Source organism: Neopelma chrysocephalum, unplaced genomic scaffold, assembly GCF_003984885.1.
Source record: "Neopelma chrysocephalum unplaced genomic scaffold, ASM398488v2 Primary Assembly neopelma1_83, whole genome shotgun sequence".
NCBI classification, from domain to species: domain Eukaryota; kingdom Metazoa; phylum Chordata; class Aves; order Passeriformes; family Pipridae; genus Neopelma; species Neopelma chrysocephalum.
In genome coordinates, this window is record NW_020897745.1 from 2,545,403 (window position 1) to 2,569,302 (window position 23,900).

General features: G+C 44.4%; 1 protein-coding gene across 11 annotated transcripts in view; it reads left to right on the forward strand.

The window, feature by feature from the left end:
* Window positions 1-4,602: 4,602 nt before the first annotated feature.
* The window catches only part of REEP1 (receptor accessory protein 1), a 69,445-nt gene continuing 50,147 nt past the window's right edge, over window positions 4,603-23,900 (forward strand). For 5 of the 11 annotated variants that reach the window (XM_027691247.1, XM_027691242.1, XM_027691245.1 and 2 more), the window contains exon 1: window positions 4,610-4,729. In XM_027691247.1, coding sequence (XP_027547048.1) covers window positions 4,698-4,729 — 32 coding nt within the window. In that variant the 5' untranslated portion in view covers window positions 4,610-4,697. Of the gene's footprint in view, window positions 4,730-23,900 lie in introns of all 11 variants that reach the window. The other 6 variants (XM_027691236.1, XM_027691239.1, XM_027691240.1 and 3 more) reach the window with 3 other exon arrangements.

Below are 23,900 nucleotides of genomic sequence, written 5' to 3' on the forward strand. Positions count from 1 at the left end.
GCCATAAATTGGAGACATGAGGTGAAAAGATGGTAGCACCCAACAAGGAAACTAATCTGAGTAACAGAAGTACTGTAACAATAGTGGTAATTTATTAGTGTCTTTATTGACTTTTAAGGCTGAAAAAATAAGTCCCAGTCTAAGATACCGTCCTTTTTTTCATCAATTTATGTAATCCATGCATTTTTTTCAGTACTTGTGGGTCCCTTCCAGCTCAGGATATTCTATGATTCTGAAATGGTAGAAAGGAAAACATGCTGAACTGGGATGATTTCCCATGGAACTAGAGGGTCTGCAGATGCCTCAGAGCCACTAATGAATTAATCTAAGACACATGGATTTATTCCAAGACAGAGGCATCTTGTCTCATGTAAGTTACATAAGAGGATATGGGAAGCAAAAAAACAGGTGACTCAGAAGACACTTTTGATGCACAACTTCAGGTATTCAGAGCTTAATATGACTAAGCTCTGTGCTGCAGAGTCTTGCATTAGGATATTTGGGGTTAAGCTGACCCATTTTGGTTACCTAAAGCCAAATGATACATTCAAACCCGCTGGTCTCTGTGTTTCCTCCAGGCTCTTGTAGTGAATCATTGAGAATCAAGAGTGTTTCTCAGAAATCACAGTTCCAGACCAAATGCCAGACCACACCACTTTTGACACAAAATAGGCATTTCTTAATCTTTCTTTGCTAATGGCCATAGCTCTGAAGCAAGTAATTCAATAATAAAGATGGAAATGGCAGCCAGGAAATGCTGACTGTCTCCTTGTGCTTTAACAATACTGCCCATAAAAGTAGGATTAACCTTTTCCTATCTGCTCTGTATTTGTTAGTAAAGTAGTTTTAGAGATGGGCATTACTGTGTTCAGGAGCTGCATTCTTCTTGGATTTTTCCTCTAATGTCCATGTTACCTCTTCAGGTTTTCATTTATTTGTTTCTTTTGTTTTGCTTCCCAAGTAGAAGTCAGAAGATAAATGCAAGGAATCACCTATTCTGTTCCAGTGGGTGGAACACCAAATATTTATCTTTCAAGAGGTTGAGTATATGTATCTATATATGTTCATATATTTATGTATATATGTGTATTCCTTGATGGAATGCAGAATATTTATTTCCTGATCAAACTATTTTTCTTCTCCTGATACTTTTTAGGTGCTGTAGCAATACTACACAATATCTGTGTGCACTCTGGCTATTGCATGTGTATTTTATTTATTTTTATATTCATTGTGTTGTTTTGGTTTTGCCACATGAACTTCAGCACCCAAACACCCAAGTTTTCTGTCTGATATTTTTCTCTATCCCAGGGGGCATTTCCTGGCTAGGTTGTCAGTCCTTCAGCTGTTCTGAAATGCCTCTGGTGTAGGTTCAGTCCACTGGAGGACTTCAGAGGTGTCTGCACTGGCCTTTTTTAGATCTGGTAACTGCATATATCAGTGACTCTTCTTGTTCTGAGAAGTCTTGGGTTGGCAGTTGTTGTTCAGCTGTGAGGCAGAGATCCCCCCTCCCTGGGGCCAGAGAGGAATGAGTCTGATTATGGGAGAGCTGTTGGAGGGTCTGACATCTCCATGGCTGTGAACTGCTCAGGAAAAGTAGTTGCTAGGAGAAGGTTACGTGGTATTTAGGGCGAGGGTGGTGGCTCTGCTGATTTATTTTTTAATTTGGGGAACAGAGATCAAATCATCTAATGGTGCAATCTGTGTAGGATTTTTCACTGCCAGACCTTCTTCCACTGCTAAAGCTGTTTCAAAATGTTCTGCTGACATTGGGTGGCATCTCTGCTGAGCTGGCTGTGTAAATTAATTCATAGCTCTTCCTACAGCTTTAACTCTTCTTGTGTCTCTGTTGTTTTTTATAGACTGGATAAGGTGGTTTAACAGCAAAGTTCCCTTTTCTTTCTTCAAGCAGAGCCTCCTTCCAGGATGCTTGGGGTGTCACATGCTGAGCTCACAGTCACAGAGCTGTGAATTGTCCTAAGACACAGCCCATGAGGAGTAGATAGGGGGCATTGTCACCCTTCCACTGGTGACTCAGTAGAGCTAAATTTCCCTCATTCACCCTGTTTACCAAACAGCTATTTCAGTAAAGCTCCTTGCATTCTCATGGTCAGGGTCCTTAGATTTTCCATCACCTTGTTAACTATCTGTGTGCATTTGAGGCTTAAGATCAGTCACCAGTCATGAGGTGATGATTGTGTCAGTTGTGTACAAAGAAGCACAAGAGGGGTCTATAACCTGCTTACCCAGAGAGAGATGCCAGGCAGAAAAATAATCAAGCTTTTCTGAGAGTTGCTGCTCAAAAAAGAGAGGTGAGGTCAGCAGTGATGGCAACTGGCAGGAGCTGCAGGGAACATGGTGAGCTGGAAAGAGGCTGGAAGGAGCCAAGAGGACATGAGGCTCTTATGATTTGGGCACTAAAACGTTTTGCTGAAGCTTTTGGTGTTGTCCCCTGTAGTATCCCTCTTTATGATCCAGTATCTTCTCCTGTTGGTCGCTTTTTCTATGCTTGAAACATGCAGCAAGTACTAAGTGGCAAGTTCTGTGTACTGTGGTGATTACACAAATATTCGTGCAGAGAGATCTGTGCCTTGTAGTTGATAATATCTCACCATTAACTGCAATAGTGTTATGGAGTGTCTGCCAACATGCAGTCTAAAACCTAACACAAAATAGTCCTGATACGAGAAAAGTGTTGGATAACAGACTTCCAAGTACTTATTTGGCTATGATACACAAAGCAAGACAGCCACAGGATGATTCACTGCCTTAGAGTTTGGGCTGGATGACCTAACGGCTTCTTTTGGAGAGAAGGCAGATCTTGCAGAGACAAAGACAGTTAATTTACACGTGCTTACTGCAGGAGACCACCCAGCCCTGCCTTGTGTGCCTGTACAGCAGTCAGAATGCTGGCTGGAGCGATGCTGCCGCTGCCGGCCCTTACAGTCCCCGAGGCAGGAGTGTCTGGTGCTGGCCCCATACCTGCAGCCGTGGTTCCCAGCCCGTCTGTAACCCAAAATCCCGGTGCTTGGAGCAGAAGCGCTGCTGTACCCGGGATGTGGGTACGGAGGTGGCGCGTTACGGGTCACAACGCGGGGTGGAAGTTCCCCCTGGTGGAAGAACAGACCCACTGCGGCGAGGGGAGCAATGCAGCCGTGTAGATAATGCCCGAGAAATTAATTTTTAGAGGTGCTGAACTTTAACTACGTGTGCGTCCATGGCTGCAGCGTTAGCTGAAGACTCTGAGTTGTTAGTTCTGTCTGTCCCCAGACGTGTTGGTTTTCTGAGGACCAGATCCAGAGAGCCTCCATAAGGAAAGATGATCCCGTTATGGAGGACTTTGAGCTGAACAGAAGAAAGGTGTTAGATAAGGTCAGGCTGGATGGGGTTCTGAGCAACCTGGTTTAGTGGAAGGTGTCCCTGCCCATGGCAGGGGGTTGGAACTCAGTGATCTACACGGTCCCTTCCAACCCAAGACATTCTGTGATTCTCTGATAGGGGCTGGTATCGTTGGGAAACAGGACTGTGAGGGTATCTGTGGCCACCTGGAACCAGGAAGGTCTGTGATCAGCTCCTAGCTCTGCTACCTCTGTTTGAAATGTTCAGTCTCTCCCTGCTAGAGTTCCTCACAGGTTACTCATGATATGTTAGGGATTTTCAGCCTCTTTCAACTACGCTGTCTCAGAATAACAGGGAAAATTTGCTGCAGATGCCCAGTACTCAAAAGGAACAACAATGTGTGAGGCATGGAGACAGGGATCCTGCAGTGCAACCAGGGTGGCTGAAGCCTTGGTCCTAACGCCAAAAACCAGGCCAGCTGCTCCATGGACCAGCCTCCAAATGAAGCTTGGGTGTAGACTGGTGGCAACCTTGACATATCTCAGGATTGCCACAAGACTAAACCACATGATGAATTGCCATGGGCACTTGTGCTTTCAATAGAAGGGAAGAACCAAAGCAGGGAAAGGTGATTTATGTCAATCTAGCACATTTGGCACGTGCCAGCATAGTGAAGGAAAAGAAGAAGGACACAAGGGAAACTTGGGAAAAAACAACCAGTAGGTCAAGCCAACATCTGTTGTTTTGTGTATGGGCAGATGTTCCTCATGGAAATCGGTCTTGACAACCGTGAGACCCCCTAATGAAAAGTGATGTGGAGGAGAGATTGCTGGCAGCTATGGGAATTCACCTGGATCGTGTGGCTAATCCCTTGTCAGTTGTGCCTGGAAACTTTGGGGTGTGTGAGGAAATGGAGAAATCGGTCTCTTTCTATATATCGAAGAGCCCGTGCCTTAGCTTTGCCCTTACTTTGATGTGAACAGTCCGTAGGGTTTCCCTCGTGCCCTGCTCGGCTGCGGTGGTGCTGAAGCTCACGCGTAACCCGCACGATGCCATGGGTGGGGCAGGGACCCCCTCCGCACCCCACAGCTCCCGCCCGCCCGGGGGTCGGCATCGGGGAGCTTGGGGGTCTCCTCCTCCTCCCGCGGGGGGCGGCCGCGGGCCCTGCCCAGTGTGGGCGGCCGGGCCCGGCTGCGCGTTGGCTGCGGGCGGCGCCGCCAGTGAGGCTGCGCTGAGGCTGCGGGGCCGGATGGCCGAGCCGCCCGCCCCGCGCACTCGGGCGGCGGCCGGCGGCGGGCGAGCACACCGGGCGAGCCCTCCCAGCCGGGAGAGCCAGCCCCGCGGCACCCGGCAGCGCCATGGTCTCATGGATCATCTCCAGGCTAGTGGTGTGAGTAGCTGCCGCTCGGCACCTGCGGCGTGTGCCCCGCGTGTCCGCGCGTGTGTGTGCGCGGTGTCCGCGCCGCCCTCACCGCTCGCCCCTGCTGGGGATGCTGGGCTAAATTTAGCAGGTTGTTGTCGGGGCCGGGGCGCTCGGCTGCCCGGCGGGGGAGGCAGGTGGGTCAGGCGGGATTTTCCAGCGTGGGAAAATCACTGGATGGGTGGAGGGCAAAGCGCGGCCGCGCTGTACCAGCGCAAGGTGACAGCGGAGAAGGAGGGCGGGTGGGATCTCCTGGCGCTCGGCACTGGACGGGCTCGGGGTCGGGAGGGGGAATGGAGCATCCGCGGGTGGGAAAATGGACGTGGATTTGGGCAGTGGCGCTTTGTTACCGGGCTCGGCGCGGCTGGGGGCTCGCGAGGGGGCGTGGGAGAGGCGGCCGCGGGGTCTCCCGGCCGCCGCCACCGCTTTCTCCTCTCTGTTCTGCAAAAGATATATCAAATATTCCTTTCTTCTTTGCAACCTGCCGCCCACCCTCTCAAAACACGGTGTCGATTTCCCTTTAACCTGTCAGCCTGGAAGGAGAAGCGTGTGGCTCTTTGCACTCGTCCCACAGCTTTTCCATGGATGGAAGTGCTCTAGGTGGAAATACATGGTAGCAATTCCCTGAAAATTCTTCCCAGGCAACAGGGGAAAAGGGACCAAGCTCGAGGTATATGTTCATCTGCCCTACCTGAGAAGAGGTTTAGTGAGAAAAGGGCATTTTTGATGCGACTAGGAAAATTCCCGGGGAAGGGGGATTACAGGCTTAAGGTGGGGCAGCAGAATGACTGATCTCCCTTCTGGAAATGTGGCAGGGCAAGATTAGTATGCTGAATCAGATGAAACATTTACCAGTTTTACGTGTTTCATACCTATATCTGCAGACTCAGGAGATCATCTGTTGTGCTCCTAAGTTACTGTAGAGGGTCTGGGAGGGCCTGTCACTTTCTTTGTCTGAAAGAAACGTGCCATGATGTTGCACCATCAGCATAGTTCCAGCATTGAGAAAGCATTTTCAAGGTCTCTTGCCATATGAAATGAAATATCAAAAGGAAAACTCACTTTGATCTTAGCTAGGTCATTAAGACATCGGGTGGCTGTCAGATATGGAGATTTTGGGGGGCTGAAGAGTTGAATTTAGCTGCTGGGGGTCTGTCATCTGGATTCAGCTGCAGCTGTTGCTGGCCATTATTGGGCTTGCACTTCCTTCTGGGAAAGCGTGTTAAATATTAAGATTTAATTTGAACATTATAACTTGTGCAGATATCTCTGCCAGCAATGTGAGATATAACATGTATTGTCCAAGGCAGCTTTTCTTTCTTCTCTACTAGACTAATTCCCACTTTGAAAAAACCCTGTCATTGTGTTACCCAGCTAATGCTCAAGAACAAAGAATGTCTACACAGAGATGGTAGTTTAACTTGTCTCAGCACATGCACTTATACACAGGTCATTTTATCTAAGACACATGGACTGGGTGAAGATCTGATAGGGGCAGGACAGGGAGCAGTTGACCACTCAGGTAATTACCTGACCACACAGGTAATGCTGTCTGAATAACATGTCACAGCATGGAATCAGCTGTGTAGAAGGCAGTACCAGTTATGTGTTATGCTACAATTTCAATAGCAAATAAGAATTTGTATATGCAGTGTAAATATTAATAATTTAGTAACCAGAATAATAATTAAAAAAGAATTTTGCAAGGAAAGCTAGGGCAAGCCAAGCTTGGTCACCACTTCTGTTGCACTGCTTAGTATACCTCTGTACATCCAAGTATTTTGCATCAGGAAGTGATGATTTGTTATGATCCCAGCCAGAAACTTGGACTCCATAGAGTATTGCTTAAAATACCATTTACTAGAGCTAAAATTGCAAAGAAAAAGAGGAGAGTATAAGTAATCTTACATTCCATCAGATGCTGGAAACCCCAGGCTGCCTGACATGGAAAAGCCCTCCAATCTGATGCAGCACACCATGCAGATCTGTCTATGGAAAGGATACCTTACATTTTTGTCTTTTCAGCTCTCAGAGCATTTTCTTTTTTATTTCTAAAGGTATTTCTATTCATCACTTCTACTGCCAAATGAAAAGGATGTTCACAGGAGACACTTTTAGATGAAGGCAAACAAGGACAGGCAGGTGGTTTAATTTCAGGTGATGAGCGAGTTGATCCTGCATCCAAGGGGTACGTACATCCCAACACTGGCCAGACATCCAGGCCAGGATACACCTGCAGCACAGCACAGACCTCCACCCATTCAGGTTAGTTTAGGTGGATCACTGACTCCTTGGTGTACAGTGGTCTGCAGATTAGGATCATGACAAAGATTAATCTATGTAATCTGGTTTTCCCTGTCTCATTATGAATCACTAGTTGATCCATCAGTACAGATATCTGTGCTTCCAGTAGAAAGGCCACCTGCTTGTGCTTTTTTCCCGCCTGCTTTTGTCTATTTAGTTTTTTTTTTCATTAAATCTTGTTAGCTGATAAGGATTATGAGGAAAGTGCTGTGGTGTGGTTTAGTCACACTGTGAATGTTGCTTTGTGCTCTTATGACTTCTGCTGATCTCCACAGGGGTTATGTCTGATATGACTCAGCTAACAGAAAGGGCTTTAAAAGAAAAGGCAAACCTTTGCTTTGGGTCTTGGGTGCTTTGCTGCTTCTGTTGTCTCTAATTTGTTTCTTACTGACTCTGTCCTAGCAATTTCTATTTCTACAGTATTGCTGAAGGAGAAGAGCCTGTGAGCACTTCTCACCCATTTCAGTGGGAAGTCAGGCAGTTTACTGCAAACCTCATTTCACCTTTACTGTCTGGGCTTTCCAGAGTGCTGGCTGGTTCTGTTCTGCCTGCAGAGCTGTGTGTTGGGAACCCCCAGAAGAGAAACCGTAACATCAGAGCAGCATCTTATACTGCCATAGCTGTGTGTTAAAGCTGAAGACTTTATTATGTTCAGGATCTGCAATAGGTACTGTACACATGCAAAACAAAAAGATAATCCCGTCCCTGGATATCTTTTTCCTTTAAGAGCTCAGTTCTCATTGTCTTGTCGTCCCAGGTAGTTTATTTTTCACTGACCTCAATGAGAACACAATTGGAATTTTTTTTCCTCATGGTAGTGGCTCACAGGGTGGCTTTTCCACTAAGGGGGATATGTGATCACTGTATTTGAGATTGTTGCATCTTGGAGTTACTTTTTCCTGTGTCTCTCACAATAACTGGAATAGGATAACATTATTACTTGTGGATTAATTACAGCCCCTTTTTTATTCATCATCTCTGAGTACATCTCAAAGGACATCCTGGAGCACCTGTATCTTGGTTTCCTCATCTGTGGAGTGTAATGAACTGTGCTGAATTTATCTTCCCTGAGACCGACCAGAAGGGATGAGTGGCATGTCCTACCATCTGCAGTTTATTGTTATTCATTTCAAAGGAGGTTCTATTCGCTTCCAGTGGTGGAGGCCTCTCTAGGAGAAGGGCTTGGGATCTGTCTTCATTATTGCTGTCCAGTTCAGTTACAGTGCACAGCACTGGCAATCCTAGGTGGTTACTGGTCTGCTCTACTTTTTGGCTGTTGTCTGCAGGCATTTTGGAGTTTAAAGTGGTATATGTAAATACAGCCTGTTGTATTGGCGTGGAAATCCTGTCCTTTCTCAGAAATGAGGAACTTGGTTTTTTGTGCTTGGGATCACGCAAAACAGAAATACAGGTTTTGGCTGAGATTCTGAAAGTCAGACACATCACACTGCTTGTTGAAAGCCTTCTGGAACATGTGGCAGAGGAAGGAGATGTCAGTAGGAATGAGACTGGATCAGACAGATCATCAATAGTTGAGATGGTACTGTGTGACGTAAACACTTGAATTCCTGCTGTGAGAAGCTTAGAAGTAACTTACTATGAAATGGTTAAATATGTTCTTAATGGTGAAAACCCACAGCCTTAATTATGCTTTTTTTGCCTGCATTTGTTTCCTTTTAAATCAAAATATCAGTAATGGCCTGGTTGATCTCTTATGGTTTGATGTGAAAGAGGATGGCATCCTTTCTTCCAGCTGTCCCTGGAAGTAGGTAGATCTGAACAAAATCAAAGAGAAACCAAAGAATTCTTTAAACTGATAAGTGAAATTCCCTTCCCTGTCACAATTTGTCAGCTTTCTCTTTCTTGGTTACTGTGATGCTGTTTTAGCAAGGGTGTGTGAGATCGACCACCCCCATCCTCAGCTGGTGTCAATCCATAGTGCTACTGAGTCAGACACAGATTTAATCTTTACATCAGTAAGGAATTTCCATTTTAGAGAAACTTAGCAGATCTTTCCTCCTCCTGCTTTTCATGTGTATGGGAAGCCTGAAGAAATTTATGAATGAAACAGAACCCGAAAAGTTGTATCATAGATATTATCTGATGGTAGGAAATGATAATTTGTGTCTTCTTTATGAGAGGCAGAGACAGGATCCACTCAAGCAGGCGAGGGCTGCCCTCATGAAAGCACAGCCCAGCCCCAAGCTGTTGGTTATTGATATGTCAGCATTAGTGTTTCAGTTGATATGTGTCATATATGTGAAGGTCCTTTCTTTACAGGCTGCTTTATTTATTTGGTGCTGGCAGGTGAGGTGAAGGATTGAGGTATTTGCTGCTCTGTAAAGGCCTCACAGCAGCAATGTAAAATTATCTGAAAATACAGCAAAGGACCCAAAGTGTGGCTTGAGCTCTTGGCTAAGGCTGTAGGATAAGTTTGCAGTAGACTCAGGTGCTCTGGAGCTGGGAAGTGTGAAGAGCAGCCCACTTGCCATACCTGCAGAGTTTGCTACAAAAACTTCACTATACAAACAGTGATGTAACCCCTCCAAAACGTGCTGCAGCCTTGCACTGCTGCTGTCCTTCACGTGATGAACACGTGGTCTCTGTGGCTCCATCCACCACGTGCATCTCTGCTGCAGCCTCTGTCTCTGCTGAGGGGGCAGAACCTGTTGGTGACAGTAAGTGACAGAGCAGCGCCCAGCGCAGGTGCGACATTTGCCGTGCCCTTGGTGTGAAATGTGACCCTGTGATCACGCTGCAGGGGACAGCTCTGCCTCCTGCTCTGGCAGCCGTGACCCAGATTTTCCTGCCCAAGCACAGATGTGCTGGAAATGCTCCTGGCCCCAAAGGGGGAGGTTTGCTTGTGTGCATATCACAGATCCTGCTGGTCCTGGTGTGGTAAGGAAGGACATTGTACCAAACTGGAAGTCATGGAATATAGCCAAGGGGCTTGATCTTCGCAGCTGCCTTAGTACAGTATTTTGCCCTTGTGGGACCCTTTCCATTCACTGTATTAAAGCACTTAGAAGGATTAATTTAGTGTTGGATCATCAAAATGGTTTTTACTGCCATTGTACTGGTAAGTGCACTGCGGCACAGGGAGATCAAATGATGTGTCCAATATTCCACAGAAAATCTGTAGTAACAAGGTAATATATTTCCTCCAGGCTCCTTGGTCAATAAATTAATAAAAGGGAGTCTGATGAAGGGAATTTGGAAACGTGTTTGTGATTCTTTTTATGGATTTGTGGCGGGTGTGAGAGGGATAGAGCAAACCTACAGACTTAAATACGTGCTGCCTAAAGCAGTTAAACAACCAAAGGCTGAAGTATTTTGAATGATCACCTATTCCCTTCCAGATCCTCGGTGTCAAAGACAGTAGGATGCAACAGCCAGACTGTCTAATTCAGGCGACTAAGTCAGGCATTACACTGCCTAAAATTGGTTTCCTGGTCCCAGCAGCGAGATTTATATCCAAGGTACTCAACCTGTGGTGCACAGATGACTGGCAGTCCACAAAACATCAGACAGTCCATGGAAATGTGTCAGCTCTGAAAGGGAAACCCTTATACAGGCAATTATGTACTGACTGATGTAAAGAGGAGACACAGTTTTTTATTTTTTTAGTTACAAGTTTTGTAATTATATCTACTGAATTGAAGTTTTGTAAAATATTAATATTTTGACATTTTACCAGTTCTGTGTGACTTAATATTCATCATCTCTCCTTAAGCAACAGTGCAAAAAGAGCTTTGAGTTCCTTTTACAGGTTTGGGTGGTCCAGTGATTAGGAAAGGTTGAGAAACATTCTACCATGTTCTTACTGCAATTGAGAGGGAAACTGGCATCTCCAAGGAGCTTCAATTCAAAGAGGCAGTGTGTTGCACAGGGAGCTGTTGGGTCAAGGGGAGATGCTTGGTACAGATGGGACAAAGGAGGATGTACAATTGTGCCTCCTACTTGAGCAGTTGCCTCTGAGTACTGAGCACTGCATTCGCCTTTCTGCTTCCGTGTTCTCAGCAGACAGGGATGGTATCTTGGGAACTTTCAGGCTAATCAGAAAGATGGATGAAGACCTGAGTGCTGCAGAAGTACTGGCCAGTTTGGGTTGCTATAAAACCTTTGTATGACAAAATTCCTTCTATGTCCTCATTAGGCATTAAGAATCTGAGTCTAGAGTTCCTTCTGTTGACTTGTCCACTTGACTTGATCAGGGCCACTCAGATTTCAGATAGGTCTTGTGAGGTGAAATGGCTAATGGAAGGATGCATCCATGTAATTGGGCTCTTTGCAAGCAAAACACTCATATGGCAAAATCTCACTTAAATCACCTGTGTTGTTGAAGTTAATCCCGTGCTGCTTTTTGCAGGGGAAGGTGCCACATACTTTTGTTATCACTGGTATGCTACTTAGATTGCAAACTCTTTTGGGCAGCAAGTCTCAGTATTTTTTATTTTACAGCACCTAGACAGTGGTGGTTAGTCTCTAGTTGGTTCTCCTAAGTTCTTAGTAATAGAAAAATAAATAAGGTCTGAATACATACGACTCTGCCTTCTGGGTGAATCATTTATGAGGCTGATCCTGTGCTCTTTCATAATAGTTCTGTGACACCATTACTGGTACAGTCTCCATGCTCTTTTCTGGCATTTCACATGCATGTAGTAAGACAAGATTCCTGCTCTGAGGAGCTCCAAATCTAAATGAATGAAATACAGGCAAAACAGGTGGTGAGCAGAGTGGTGAGAAGGAGCTAGAAGAAGTGACAAAATGAAAACTGTGTTTTATCTTCCCATAACTTGTGTGCTTCTGAAGAGAATGACTGAGATAACGGGACATGCCTGCTCATTCCACAGGCAGGACTTGGGAAGACACTCCAGACCTGGAATGCCATTCCAGAGCTAGAAACATGGGTGGTACTTTCCCAAACTTTGTACACAGAACCACTTCATCATTTGATATGAGCCTCGGAACAGGCATAACTCCTTGGCAGAGTGCCCTGCTTTTTGTTTCTTGTAGTCACATTTTGCAAGAGAAGGGGAGGACAAGGGATTTTTATTTGCTCTGCGTGGTAAAGCAGCGACCTGCAGGCTGGTAAAAGCAGTACAGAGCCAGAAGAAGGGCAAGGATGGCACCGAAGAAGGAGAGAAGCTGGTTGTACAGTAAGTAGAAATGAAGAGCAGGGATTATGTTTCAGAGGGGATGCACATTTATATGGGGGCAGAGGATTAGGTGTCAAGTTGGAGATTTACTCTTGGCAGTGACGGGGACAGCTGGTGTCACGCTTAGGAAAGGCTTGTTCCTTCAAATGCTACTTGCTGCGTCCCTTACTGCTAATGCACTAATTGCTAATAAATAAACATCCAGTTTCAAAGAAGGAATCAATCCATAGGTCAATAAAGCTGCAGTCTCTCTTTCCCCTTTTTCTCTTATGGAGCCCATGGTAATATTTTGGTTTCCAAAATGGCAGATTTTACAGGACAACAAAACCAGTATTGAAGAACCTATTTGTGAGGAGCTACAAAGAATGCCCCTCATGTCTGGAATTTTGTGCCTTTTTGGATGGGTCCCAGGGATGCCAGAGCAATGTGTGTAGCCTGCCTGTGAGTCTACCAGGCAATGCAGTGCTATCAGCATCAACAAACAGTTGCAGCTCCTACACAAGAAACACTTCTGTTGAGTTCATACTGCTGCTTCCTTTCATTCAGCTCAGTTGAGCTCATTTGTTCTATTTCTTGCTTCCAGCTTCTAAGTAAGTGTTTACAGAGGAAAGCCAAAAACTGCCAGACATTTCTGGCCTCATGTTTTGAAGGGAGGCTTATGATCAATAACCAACCTCATACAAGGAAAGGGCAGATTTTTTATGAGAACACCAAGAGCCTGGGTTCAGCAGTGCTGTAAATTCCCTGTGGGAAGAGGGCAGGTTATTTATTCTTTCTTAATTTGGTACCTTTAAAGTAGTCTTAGTGATAACTTCTGTCCATCTAAGCTACCAGTTATGTTTTACATGTGATAGACCCTGATGTGGACATGAGGCACATTCTCTGGATCAGAATTGGAGGGGCAAGGTAAATATGAGTTTTGAGCTGAAATTTGCAAGTAGAAGGTCAAAAGTCCAGGGATGCTCTGGCATGTTTGTGGCAGAGCTCTCCTGACTGTCAGTCCCTGAGGAGCACTCATGGTGGAGTGAAAGCAGGAATCTTGGGTGGCATTTTAAGAACACCCTTCCAGGGAGGATAAATGGGAACACCTGATGAAGGCAAAGAACAGAGCAATGATAGGAAGATGAGCTTCTCCGGTCATCACAATATTTCATGGTCACCTTTGTCTTGATGTCTTCAGCCCCAGTGCTCTGACACTTGCTGTGAGCATTGGGGAGAGCAGCTCTCCCAGGCTGCAGGTCACAGCAAACAGTCCTAGTGATGAGGTTGCTGTTCTGCCTCAGGCAGTTCGCACAGGATTGCTCTGGGCCATGCTCTGCCTTAGGCTCTTCTCTGGATAAGCAGCTTGAGGTTCTTGAGCCTCATCCTGCTCATGGAAGGGTTCTGCTCATCCTGCTATCTCTTCTGGTGGGGACTTGGGAGAACATGTTCTGTGCATGTCTAAACTTGGACCTGTGAGCCACCCATATTATGTGATCCACAAGAAACTATCCCCAGTGTTAAATCAGCCTGAATAACACCATCTGGCTCCTAAAACCTACCTGCAGAATTCATGGTGACGTGAAGGAGAGAGACGGATGCTGGAGCTGCCCTGAGGCTGAAAGGCTTTGGGTTTAGTCACATATTTCATGGGAGAAGATTGAGAGGTTAGACTGGAAAAGGAGCACAAGACAGGTGGTTCTACGGAAGTAAGTTGATGGGTCAGTGTTTCTATTCCACTAAACATGTCTCTCTGCAAAAAAGCCCTCTATCCTAGCTGGTGTTTTTTGCTGGAGATCACAGCAGAGAGGCCAAGGGCATAATGGACACAGGCACTGAATGAGACTTTCCCCCTACCAGATGATCCATCTGGGTCTGAGTTGAAGCACATTGACAGGGTAGCTTGGAGGCTGCTTGCTTTTACCCTGGTTTAATTGTACCTGTTTTGCAGCTGAACAAAGGACACTGCTTTCCAGGTTTATTGTTTTCATTCTGCTTATAAGGATTTCAGTCAAAGCAGAAGGATGTTGCTGTTTATAAAGAACATTAATAATTAAATTGAGATACTCCAGGGAATATACCCCATAAGGCTGGATTTGTTGAATTTAAGTAGATCATAATAATTTCCATGGCAACACACTCTGCTGTCCTATATACAGAAAGGGTCTTTCTCATAGGATCAGATGCGGAGAGGAAACTGTTATTTAAAACATACCTTAAAAACCCAGACATTGAACTCAGAGTTAATGGTTTCCTGCATAAATGTTGTAGGAATTTTCTCATGCTTGTTACACTGTGCTCACCTCTTTTCATAGCTGTCAGAGTGCCATCAGTAAAACCAATCCCCTGCTGACTCTGATGATTTAGGGGGAAACTGAGGTCTAATGATTCTTTCTCAGGATATCATCTATCTCATAGATATATCCATACCTAGGGATATATATATATAGAGCTATAACTGTCATGAGTCTGTAACATAGACTGCTATGGTCACCTGAACACTTGGAGATAATTGAGAAACCACACATTCACTTAGAAGATTTGGAGATTCTTTGATCTATCAGGAATTGCACCAAGTCTTTTTCTTTAGTCTAGCAATCAAATTTAAGTGTATCATTTTATGTGCTCAAAAAAAGCCTTACAGGCACATGATCAGAGTTACAGAATCCTCGTGAAATGAAGTGTGATTATCCAAACAGAAAACATGGAATTAAACAGAAAGCTTCTTGATGTAACCTTCTATCAAGAAACCCACAGTATATGAGGGGAAAAAAGTAAGTTCATATCTGGAATAACCACAACTTCTCTGTTTTGCCCATAGAAATAGGCTAAGTGGTCATTGCCCAATTTTAATGAGAACTGCCACAAAAATTCCAAGTCCTGGCTTGTGGTAAACCTGAAGGATCAAGGCTGGATATTTTGCAGACAGACTGAATAAAGAGCTGAAAAATGCTGGTTCAGTGCAAACCTCGGTTGTTTTCTCATCCCTAAGGCAATACCCGGGCTACAAGTTTTGTCAGCTGGTGCAGCTCTGCTGAAGTCAGTGAGCAGTGTAAATCCACCCAGGTCAGAATCCCAAAGGCTGTGTTTGTAGCTTGGAGTGGCAAGGGCCTTGTAGAGGGTGCCAGCTGGATCCTAGAAAATTGAATATTACAGGACAGAAGTTGGCTTGTTCAGTGGAGGACTTCTGTCCTTTATGAGCTTCAAGTTAAACTGCCTTTTGAGTGGTGACAGATCGAGGATAGAGCGCTCCTAAAAGCACGATTCTGTCAGGACAGTTACTTAATCCTTTCATTTTAGTATTGGAATTTCATCACTAGATAGGAATAGAGGTTTACCTGCACTTTAGCAGCCAAAGCCAGTTGATTGGATCGTCCCAAAGCCTCTAACCAAGACACCTCTAAGCTCAGCTCTGGAGTTCTGCTGAGCTTCACTCTCAAGCTTTTCTCTAACAAGTGTTAATACTCACTGAAAGCTGAGGATGAAGAGCATGACCATCTTCTCTTTAGATTCAGTCTGAAGAATCCTAATGCCTTATTGCACCCTACCACATGTGTTTTTAAAGCTACTTTAATCATATCAGACAGGGAGGAACTGTAATCTCTCATGCTTTGTGCATGTGCCCTTATGTGAAGCTCTGTTATAGAGGGTGCTGGCTAACCATGGCCTGCTCTTAGCTTGCATCCCTGGTCCTGGCTGTCTTAAATCAGTGCTGCTTTGCAGCCTTTCCAGACCTGGGTATCCCAAGGGCTCACTGACAGCCATTTCCAGGGCCCGAGGGGATGTGACAGATGTGATTGATGATGCAGACCCTGTGCATGTTTCCACAGATTATTCCTAGATCTCTGCAGAATGAGCAGAGCTGTTTGAGAGACTGAACAGCCAGTGAAAGATCTTGCCTGCTGTCCATGAGGCAGGACATGCATTTTAAGTATATAAATACTATGCCATGGTACTTGAAAGTGAACCACTTTGCTTTCTGTGTAGCTTGTGGTAATTCATAGTTAATCTCATGTAAACCCATTCTGTAAAACCACCATCCCACCCCCCACCCCCAAGGCTTTCCTTATAAATTAGATATTTTTTTCCTCTTTGATATAGTGTGTCCTGAGGTTTTTGCCCTCAAATGTGCAATAAAACCACTGGAATAGCTCAGCATTCTTTTTCAATTATTATTCTGCTGAGGTTTGCAGATACTTGGCTGTAACAAATCAAGTCCCTATTCAAACAGTATTATAATTTAGGTATATTCTTGAAACCAAGAAAACTCACTCTGGGCAGTCAGTCCATAAATGGCTGAAGTCTGTGTAGACTCAGTTCTTCAGACACATTTTATACAGCTCTGTGTTGTGTTTGATGCAGTTTAACCATTTAATTTCAAAATAGCGATGCTTTGTTTCTGAGAGTGGCACTTGCAGCACTGTCATCCTTCCATGTGAATCTTCTTGCCTGGGAAGGAGAACAAGCAGTGGACTGTGGCATTTAAACCAGCAGTATTAATGAATAAGAAATGATGGAAAAGCATACATAAGATAGCAGGCAGTGTGGGTGTTCCCACAAAAAGTACAAGCTGCCTTCTCAAGCAGCTGCTTGCTTAGAAATCTCTGTACTGGTCCTAGAAGCATTGGCTGTCTTCCCCTTTGCTTTCCTCTGAAGTTATTTCTGTGAAGTCTCCATCTGGCTCCTAAGCCTCAGTTTATATTTTATTTTATATTTTGGGTAGCTGCCAGCTGCAAGGTGTATGTGTGAGAGAGAAGGTGAGAATGGAAAAGAGGTGAAGTCACTAAGCCAAAAGAAAGAGGAGAGGCAAAGCCTTTACAGTTTGGAATTGTGCAATGCATTGGCTTTTTATCCAAGCCTGAAACGAAGTGGTATTCTTCATAGTGTAGGAATGAGCTGTGCCTGTGTCACAGGCTTTGATCTGAACACATTTGTGTTTGGGGAAATGCAGAATAGGAAGAGAGTGGCATGGCTTATCCCTTTTTCTCTGTAATGCTCTCAGCCAAAGCCTGAAATTCAGAGAGATATGAGAAGTCTGGGAGAGATCAAAATTGAATGCAAATGGGAACACGGCATCTTCTGACAGAAGGAGGATTGAGTATCTGGGTAGCAATACTGCTGTCTGGAGGCATTAAAAATAACTGAGTCAAACCCCTTCATCTCTTCACCAAATTGTGAAACTGGATTTTAAATCCCAACTTTTATAATACGTGCATATATTGCATATATCTGTGGGCATCAGATTCTTTGATTTGTACTCTGAACCTGCGAGGTTGTTTGTGTGCTCTTTTCTGAGAAGCCATTGTCTGCTACTTTATTCTGAACGGAGATGCTCCCCAAATAGCTTCCAAGAAATCACCTGATGAGATTAAATGAACAAATTGGGGATTGGCAGTCCTGCCTTGCTAAGCTGTGCTCCCAGTGAGATCGTCTTGGTGTAATGGTGGAGGTGGAGGTGGTAAAGGCTGGCACAGAAGCAGAGCCTGGAAACTGCGACTTCTCCCTCCAGCTCTCACACTGGCTCTGCCTGGGCTCTGACCAAGCTGCTATTTACTGGGAAAACCATTTAATTGCCAGCATGGTCAATGGAACCTGTAGATATTTGCCATCTCAGGTTTCTCTAGAGATTTTTACCCTAAGAATCTCTCTGTCCCAAACCTATAATCTCCAGATGTCGTTGTGAAGCTCTCAGTGTGAAGTGCTGTGAGATGTTTCAGTAATATCCCCTGTCCTCACTCTTCAGTCCCTCCTGCACTTTAGGTAATAGCTGGTTGTTAAAAACTGTAATGCAGGTGAATAGTAGCTGTACTATGAAAATTGGTGGAAGTGGAAAAAAACCCTTTCTTCTGTCTTATCTTTAGTTAAAGACCCAAACTTCACTTACTAGAACACTACAGGGACTGAAATTTAGAGTATTTGGTGTAACAGGGAAGTGTTTAACCTGTTAAGCTTCAGGGAGAAGCTATGGTAAGATCGGAAAATAGCAGACGTTAAAAAAGGAAATGAATGTTGGTCAAGAGATACAAAACCTGGAGAAACTTAATGAGATAAAATGATTTGGGAGGAACAGGGAAGGAATTGTCTTTTTGTAGCAGAATATATTCAGTTGTGGGATGAATCATTATGTAGGAAAGTTAAATAGATGTAAAGAGATTCCAAAGTTCAGAACAGAAGCCTTGCATTTTAAGAAACATCCCAAAGTGGCTAAGGAAATGTGTCTAAATTCCAGTATTTCTGTCTTGAAATGTACACTTGTACATATATCTTCTTTGTTGAGCAAAACCAAAGGTATTTTAGAATGCTCTGTACAAATTGCACGAGTTATATCTGTCACATGCACCTGCAAAGTGAATTGCAAGTCAGAAATGTTTTAACTTGGGCTGTGGTTCTGGGCAATATGCAAGTGTTACTGAGAGAATGGCATGAATTTTGGAGGCTGTGCAACTGCATCTCCTCCTGGGAGTATGTTGGTCCACCCACACTGTGTGCTGGTATGGTCTGAGCTAGAAACAGCAATATCCTTCCCAACCCCAGCAAGTTAAAGGCACAACAGATGCAGCTGTTGTGTGTCAGCGGTGCATGATGAATGTCCAGCCAGGGGAATGCTCAGCTGGGCCCACGAGGAACCAAAATGTACCGTGGGGATCTGAGAACTCAACTATTTCCCAAAGGCTTGGAGAGAAGTAATCGAGAATGGTACAACTTAGAGAGGTCCTGGTGTTTCTGTGCTTAGGGTCCTGCTATGCACTCAGTTATGGTCCTGAAAAGCCTCTTCGAATTAGTAGGTCAGAGAAATTAAAGCATCCTGAACCCTGGAGTGTGTATTTGTCCTGTTACTAACATAGATCTACCCTTTGAAAGTGCTGAATATAACACTTCTTATGATCAATTCCATTTAATCTTTCTTCATTTAACCTGCAAATAGAATTCACCAACTTCTAAAGGATGAATTTAGGAGTTCTGATGGAGATTGTCATTTAAGAAAGCCCTTTAAATCAATTTTAGCTCAATCAAGGCTTTGCTGGACGTTGTAGCCTCTGATCCTTTTCAAAATGATTATAGCATGACTATTAGCCATGTATGGGTAATTTACTTTCCCTACGAGGTTCCCAGCCCCAGCAGAAGAAAGGAGGTGTCATTTTATCTCCAGATATGTACCATGGGTTATGGTGTTTGGCATGGAAGTAACTAGTGGCTTTATGTAAGAAAAGATCATGCAAGTGCATTACCATAAAACCATTATATTAAACTGCACACTTAATGACACAAAGCCTTACCCTGTGAGTATGTGGCTGTAGAGATAAGGGAAATCTAGCTGTTCTTCTAGCTCCCCCACAATGGCTGAGCAAGAGACTCAAAGCAGTGTTTGTAAATATTCATTTCATCTCCTTACCCCTTGTTTTGAAGCCCTTTGCTAACAGCAACCCAGTCTATGTTAAGTCACAGAGTTAAACCAGTGTGGTGCTTCCCTTAGCAGCCAAGTTTAGTATTCCTCAGCTTATCTCCTTGGGGACAGCACCACTTGCAAAGGAAAGGGTGTGGCTGAGCAAGAAGGTTCTCCAAGCAGCAAGGAACAGTCTCCTCATCATTTGGGGAGTGAGTCCCTTGTGCTTCTGTACTTCTCATGATATGCATGGTGCAGTGTTGTTCTTCTCCAGGTCTTGACACAGGATTGGTTCAATAAGAGGGTTATCCAGCAGGTTGAGGAAAGTGGTTGTTCCCTTCTGCTTGGAAAGTGTGAGGGAGTGTCTGTCTGGAGCAGTGTGTCCCATTTGGGTTTCCCTAGTATGAGGGCGGCACTGGCCAAGTGCCGTGAATCCAGTGGAAGAGGACTGGAGCACATGGTGCTCCAGGAGAGGTGAGTGGGATGTTTGTTCAGCCTGAACAAGAGATGGTGAAGGGGAAGTGTCATTGCTGTCTTCAAAAACATGATGAGTTGGTACAGAGAAGACAGAGCCAGGCTTTTTGTGGAGGCACACAGCAAGAAGGTGAGAGGCAATGGAAACAAGTTGCATCAAAGGAAATTTTGTTTGAATGTAAAGAAAAAATTCTTCAAAGGAGATGAACAAACACTGGAACAGGAGTCCAGAGATGGAAATACTGAAAATTTGACCGGACAGGGCTTGCACCAACCTGATAGAAACTCAGAGTTAGTCCTATTTTGGATTAAAGACTTGTAGAGACCACTTCCTACCAAAATTACTGTGATTCCAGTCTAAAGGACACATTTGTATTTCTTGCAGTACATTCACTGGACAGTTTCCAGTAGCACACTAAGTGATACCTGTCATGTAGGTTTTGGTCTTTCTCTTCTCAGATGGGAGAGTGTGGGGAAGAAAGGTGTTTACAGTGGTTTGGTTTAGTGTTGATGGGCTTTTTAAATATCTCACCTGCTGCTCGTTGATATGGGAGAAAATGGGCTCACAATTTATGTTTGGCAGGGGGTCAGTGCTGCTGCTTAGTTACCAGGTGAGTCTGTTCCTCCAGAGTCAACCCTGGAGGAAGTGCTCTTACTCTCTATTGAGCACTATCGATGAAGCTCCTTGGAAGTCCAGAAGCCACAGTGCTGGCTGTCCCCATTGTTCTTCAGGAGAACTCCAGGAGGTTCAGCAGGTATTTTAACGTGGTGACCATCATGGGCGAGTATGTGAAGGAGCAAGATATGGAACAAGAGTAAGCAGGCTGCCACTCCTAGTCATGTTGGTGTGCTTTCCTTTCGTGTGTGAGCCCTTGTCCACTGTCTGCCCATGCATCCCATAATGAGTCTCACAGCCCTTTAGGTACAAAGCACCCCCAGTCTGTGAAGTGCTCTGGAAAGCCTCTCCCACTAACCTGTCATGATTGGTGTCACCCCCACAGGACTGATGCTGTCCTGGAACAGCCCTAAGAGGTGCCTGGTCAGTGTATTGTTTAGGCTCCCCTACCTGCTGTTTTGTACCGCTTATCCTAACACCATGGTTTACGATTAGCCACTAAATGGTCATTTTTCTTCTAATTAATTTTAATTAGAGACAAATAATTTTACTGTAGTTGAAGCTGAATTCCGAGGTGTAGCCAGCAGCTCTGACTGATTATTCATTACTGATCCATGGCTTCAGTACAGAGGCTTGTTTCCCTCTGATTTCCTCTCCTTCATGTCTGGGTTAGACTGGGGGCTGGTCTGTATCAGTTTAGCTCCAGCTGGAGACCTCTCCCTCCGTGTTTATCTCAGTTGCACCATGCATTTCATTACAATGCTGTTATTAGCTGTATAAAATGGAGGGATTAAAAAGGATGAATGAAATGAGAAAATACTCTGGAGGAAAGAACTCTATTAAATTCACACTAGAAATCCTTGTCAAATGAATGTGGGAAAAGACTAGAAGTCTTTATTTTTCAAGCTGTGTGACAGTGTCTCATTTTCCTTCCTTAAAAAAAAAAAATTAAAAATTATGCAAGTCCTAGTAAAAAAGCAGGTGCCCAGCCCCTCCCTGCAATGTTTATAGCACCCAGAAGAAATACCAGTCTGTGTCTGTGGGCCAGAAAGAGAAGTGTGGTTTGCATGGCCTGTGAACTCCCGGCAATGTCGCAGCTGTTATATTTAGCATGTGGCATTCTGACACCCCTGCTAACCACAGCATGAGGATGGGCTGAATATTCTGAAATTACCTGTAGAATCATCTTGCCCTAGTTTTTCTACACTCTTGCTTTAAAACTGGAGTTGAAAACTGGGCACAGTTCATGTTCCTGACATGATCTTCCTGTGTAATTGTAATATGTCTCACTTTCTTGTAATTTAAAATAGACACAAAACTCTGTGAAGTAGAAATAATCAGAAATCATTAGTATTGCCATCAGCTTTGATATTAAGGACAATAATATTTTTACTTTGAAATCCTTCTTTGAAATGTGTTATCAAAATGAGAAGAAATGTTTTAAATGTGGATGTGGGGGTTTGTTTGTTTACTTAAGTAGGAGGTAAATATTAGCTCTGGAACATAGAGCTTATAACTGAGTTGGGTCTCACATGTTTCAGTGTGATTGGTCCCTCCAAATATTTGGTCTTCTGGTTTTTCTGGTTAATGTCCTGGAGTCCTCAGAGATGTAAGCAAGTCAGTTCCTGATGGAAGGAGTTACCCTGTTTATTGTTAAGTTGCCAGCATCCACTATATCCACCATACTAGTGGAAGGTGTTTCTGCTCATGACAGGGGGTTGGAATAAGATAATTGTTAAGGTCCCTTCCATTCTATGACTGTGGTATTTACAGAAATGCCCAGACAGTAAGATTTTCTCCTCAGGCTGTTTTGCACCAAGCTGACCATGACTGTGCCTGATAGCTGTTCCTGTACTGAACTGCTTTCCTTGGCAAGTGTGGAGATCTGCCCGGAGTTTCTGTCCTCCTCCAAGAGCTTGTGGAGATTCCCAAAGCCTACTGCTACTTGAAGCAGCCTTAGGACTACTAGATTTGTTTTAGTGGATCGAATCATTTGACATCCATGGGAAGTCAACATTTTTCATGGCTTTAGCTGAATATTTGGGCCAAAGAGGTCTTCTGGTTTGATTTTCAAATTACACTGGTGAGCTGAAATATTCCTTGCATTTAGTTAAGCACTTCTAGTAATGTTATGTCCTGGGGAAGCTGAGGTAACAATACTCTAAAGAGATTATGTTGCAATTGATTTGGATGGGTTATAGTTTCATTTAATTTTTTATTCCTGTTTTCTATCCCATGAGTACACCACTGAAAGTCTAAAGCTGTCTTTCAGTGAGGGGTAGACAAACAGGAGCTTTTGTGTTTCTCACCACTTCCTCCGACATCAAACCATTTATGGTTTGATGGTGGAAGTCTTCCATAACCTGAACTGAGTTTTCGGATACACAGAATGTAGTAGGATTATGCTCTAAATTCGGATTTCTCTATGTGGTTACGCTTCCTAAAAGGTGATTCACATAGTATCAGTCAAAATAATTCCAGAATAATACTTGCAGCATGATGGAGTATTCTATGAAAATAATGCAGAGCTTCTTTGTTGATATGCAGTCCGTGTTTTATACCTTTTTTAGCCTAGAAATTAGTTTGGTTAGGTTATAAGTCTCTTTCTGTTCCTTTTCATATCATGAGCCTACCATAAATCTGTAGGCTAACTCACAATGCAGATTTTAGACCATCTGTCATTTCTGGAATATAATGTCAGTGCTGCTAAAAATGCTTTTTCCCACATAAACATCCCCCTCTCCAGAGTCAGGAAAAGCAGCCCTTCCCATCTAAAACATACCATTTAGTTTTCAAATTGCCATTTATTTGGATTGGGAAAAGGCAGAGCTCTCGAAGCAGGAACCACAGGTCAGTACTGGATAGGGAAACCATGGGGGCTCACAGGTGCTCAGCCCTGGCTCTTTGGGGCAGTGAAGCTGGGTGAAGATCTGACCCGGTCACACAGCAGAGAGTGTTTTCTTCTCTAAAAGGCACAGATTTTACTGCACTCAGTATCACACTTTGATGAATTATTTCTCCGTCCCCGGGAGGGCCTGTGCCAGAGCTGGGAGAAAGCTCAGAGCCACGGGCTGCTTTCTCCTGCGGTGCTGCTGAGGTGGAGCACCGAGAGGGGAGGAGCAACGACAGGGCAAATGCCTCCGGGGAGGCCCACGAAACGCTATCTCTTGCAGGCAGCTGCTCATAGCCTCGGCCGTGTGCCAGGCACAGTGTTCCTGTCAAACA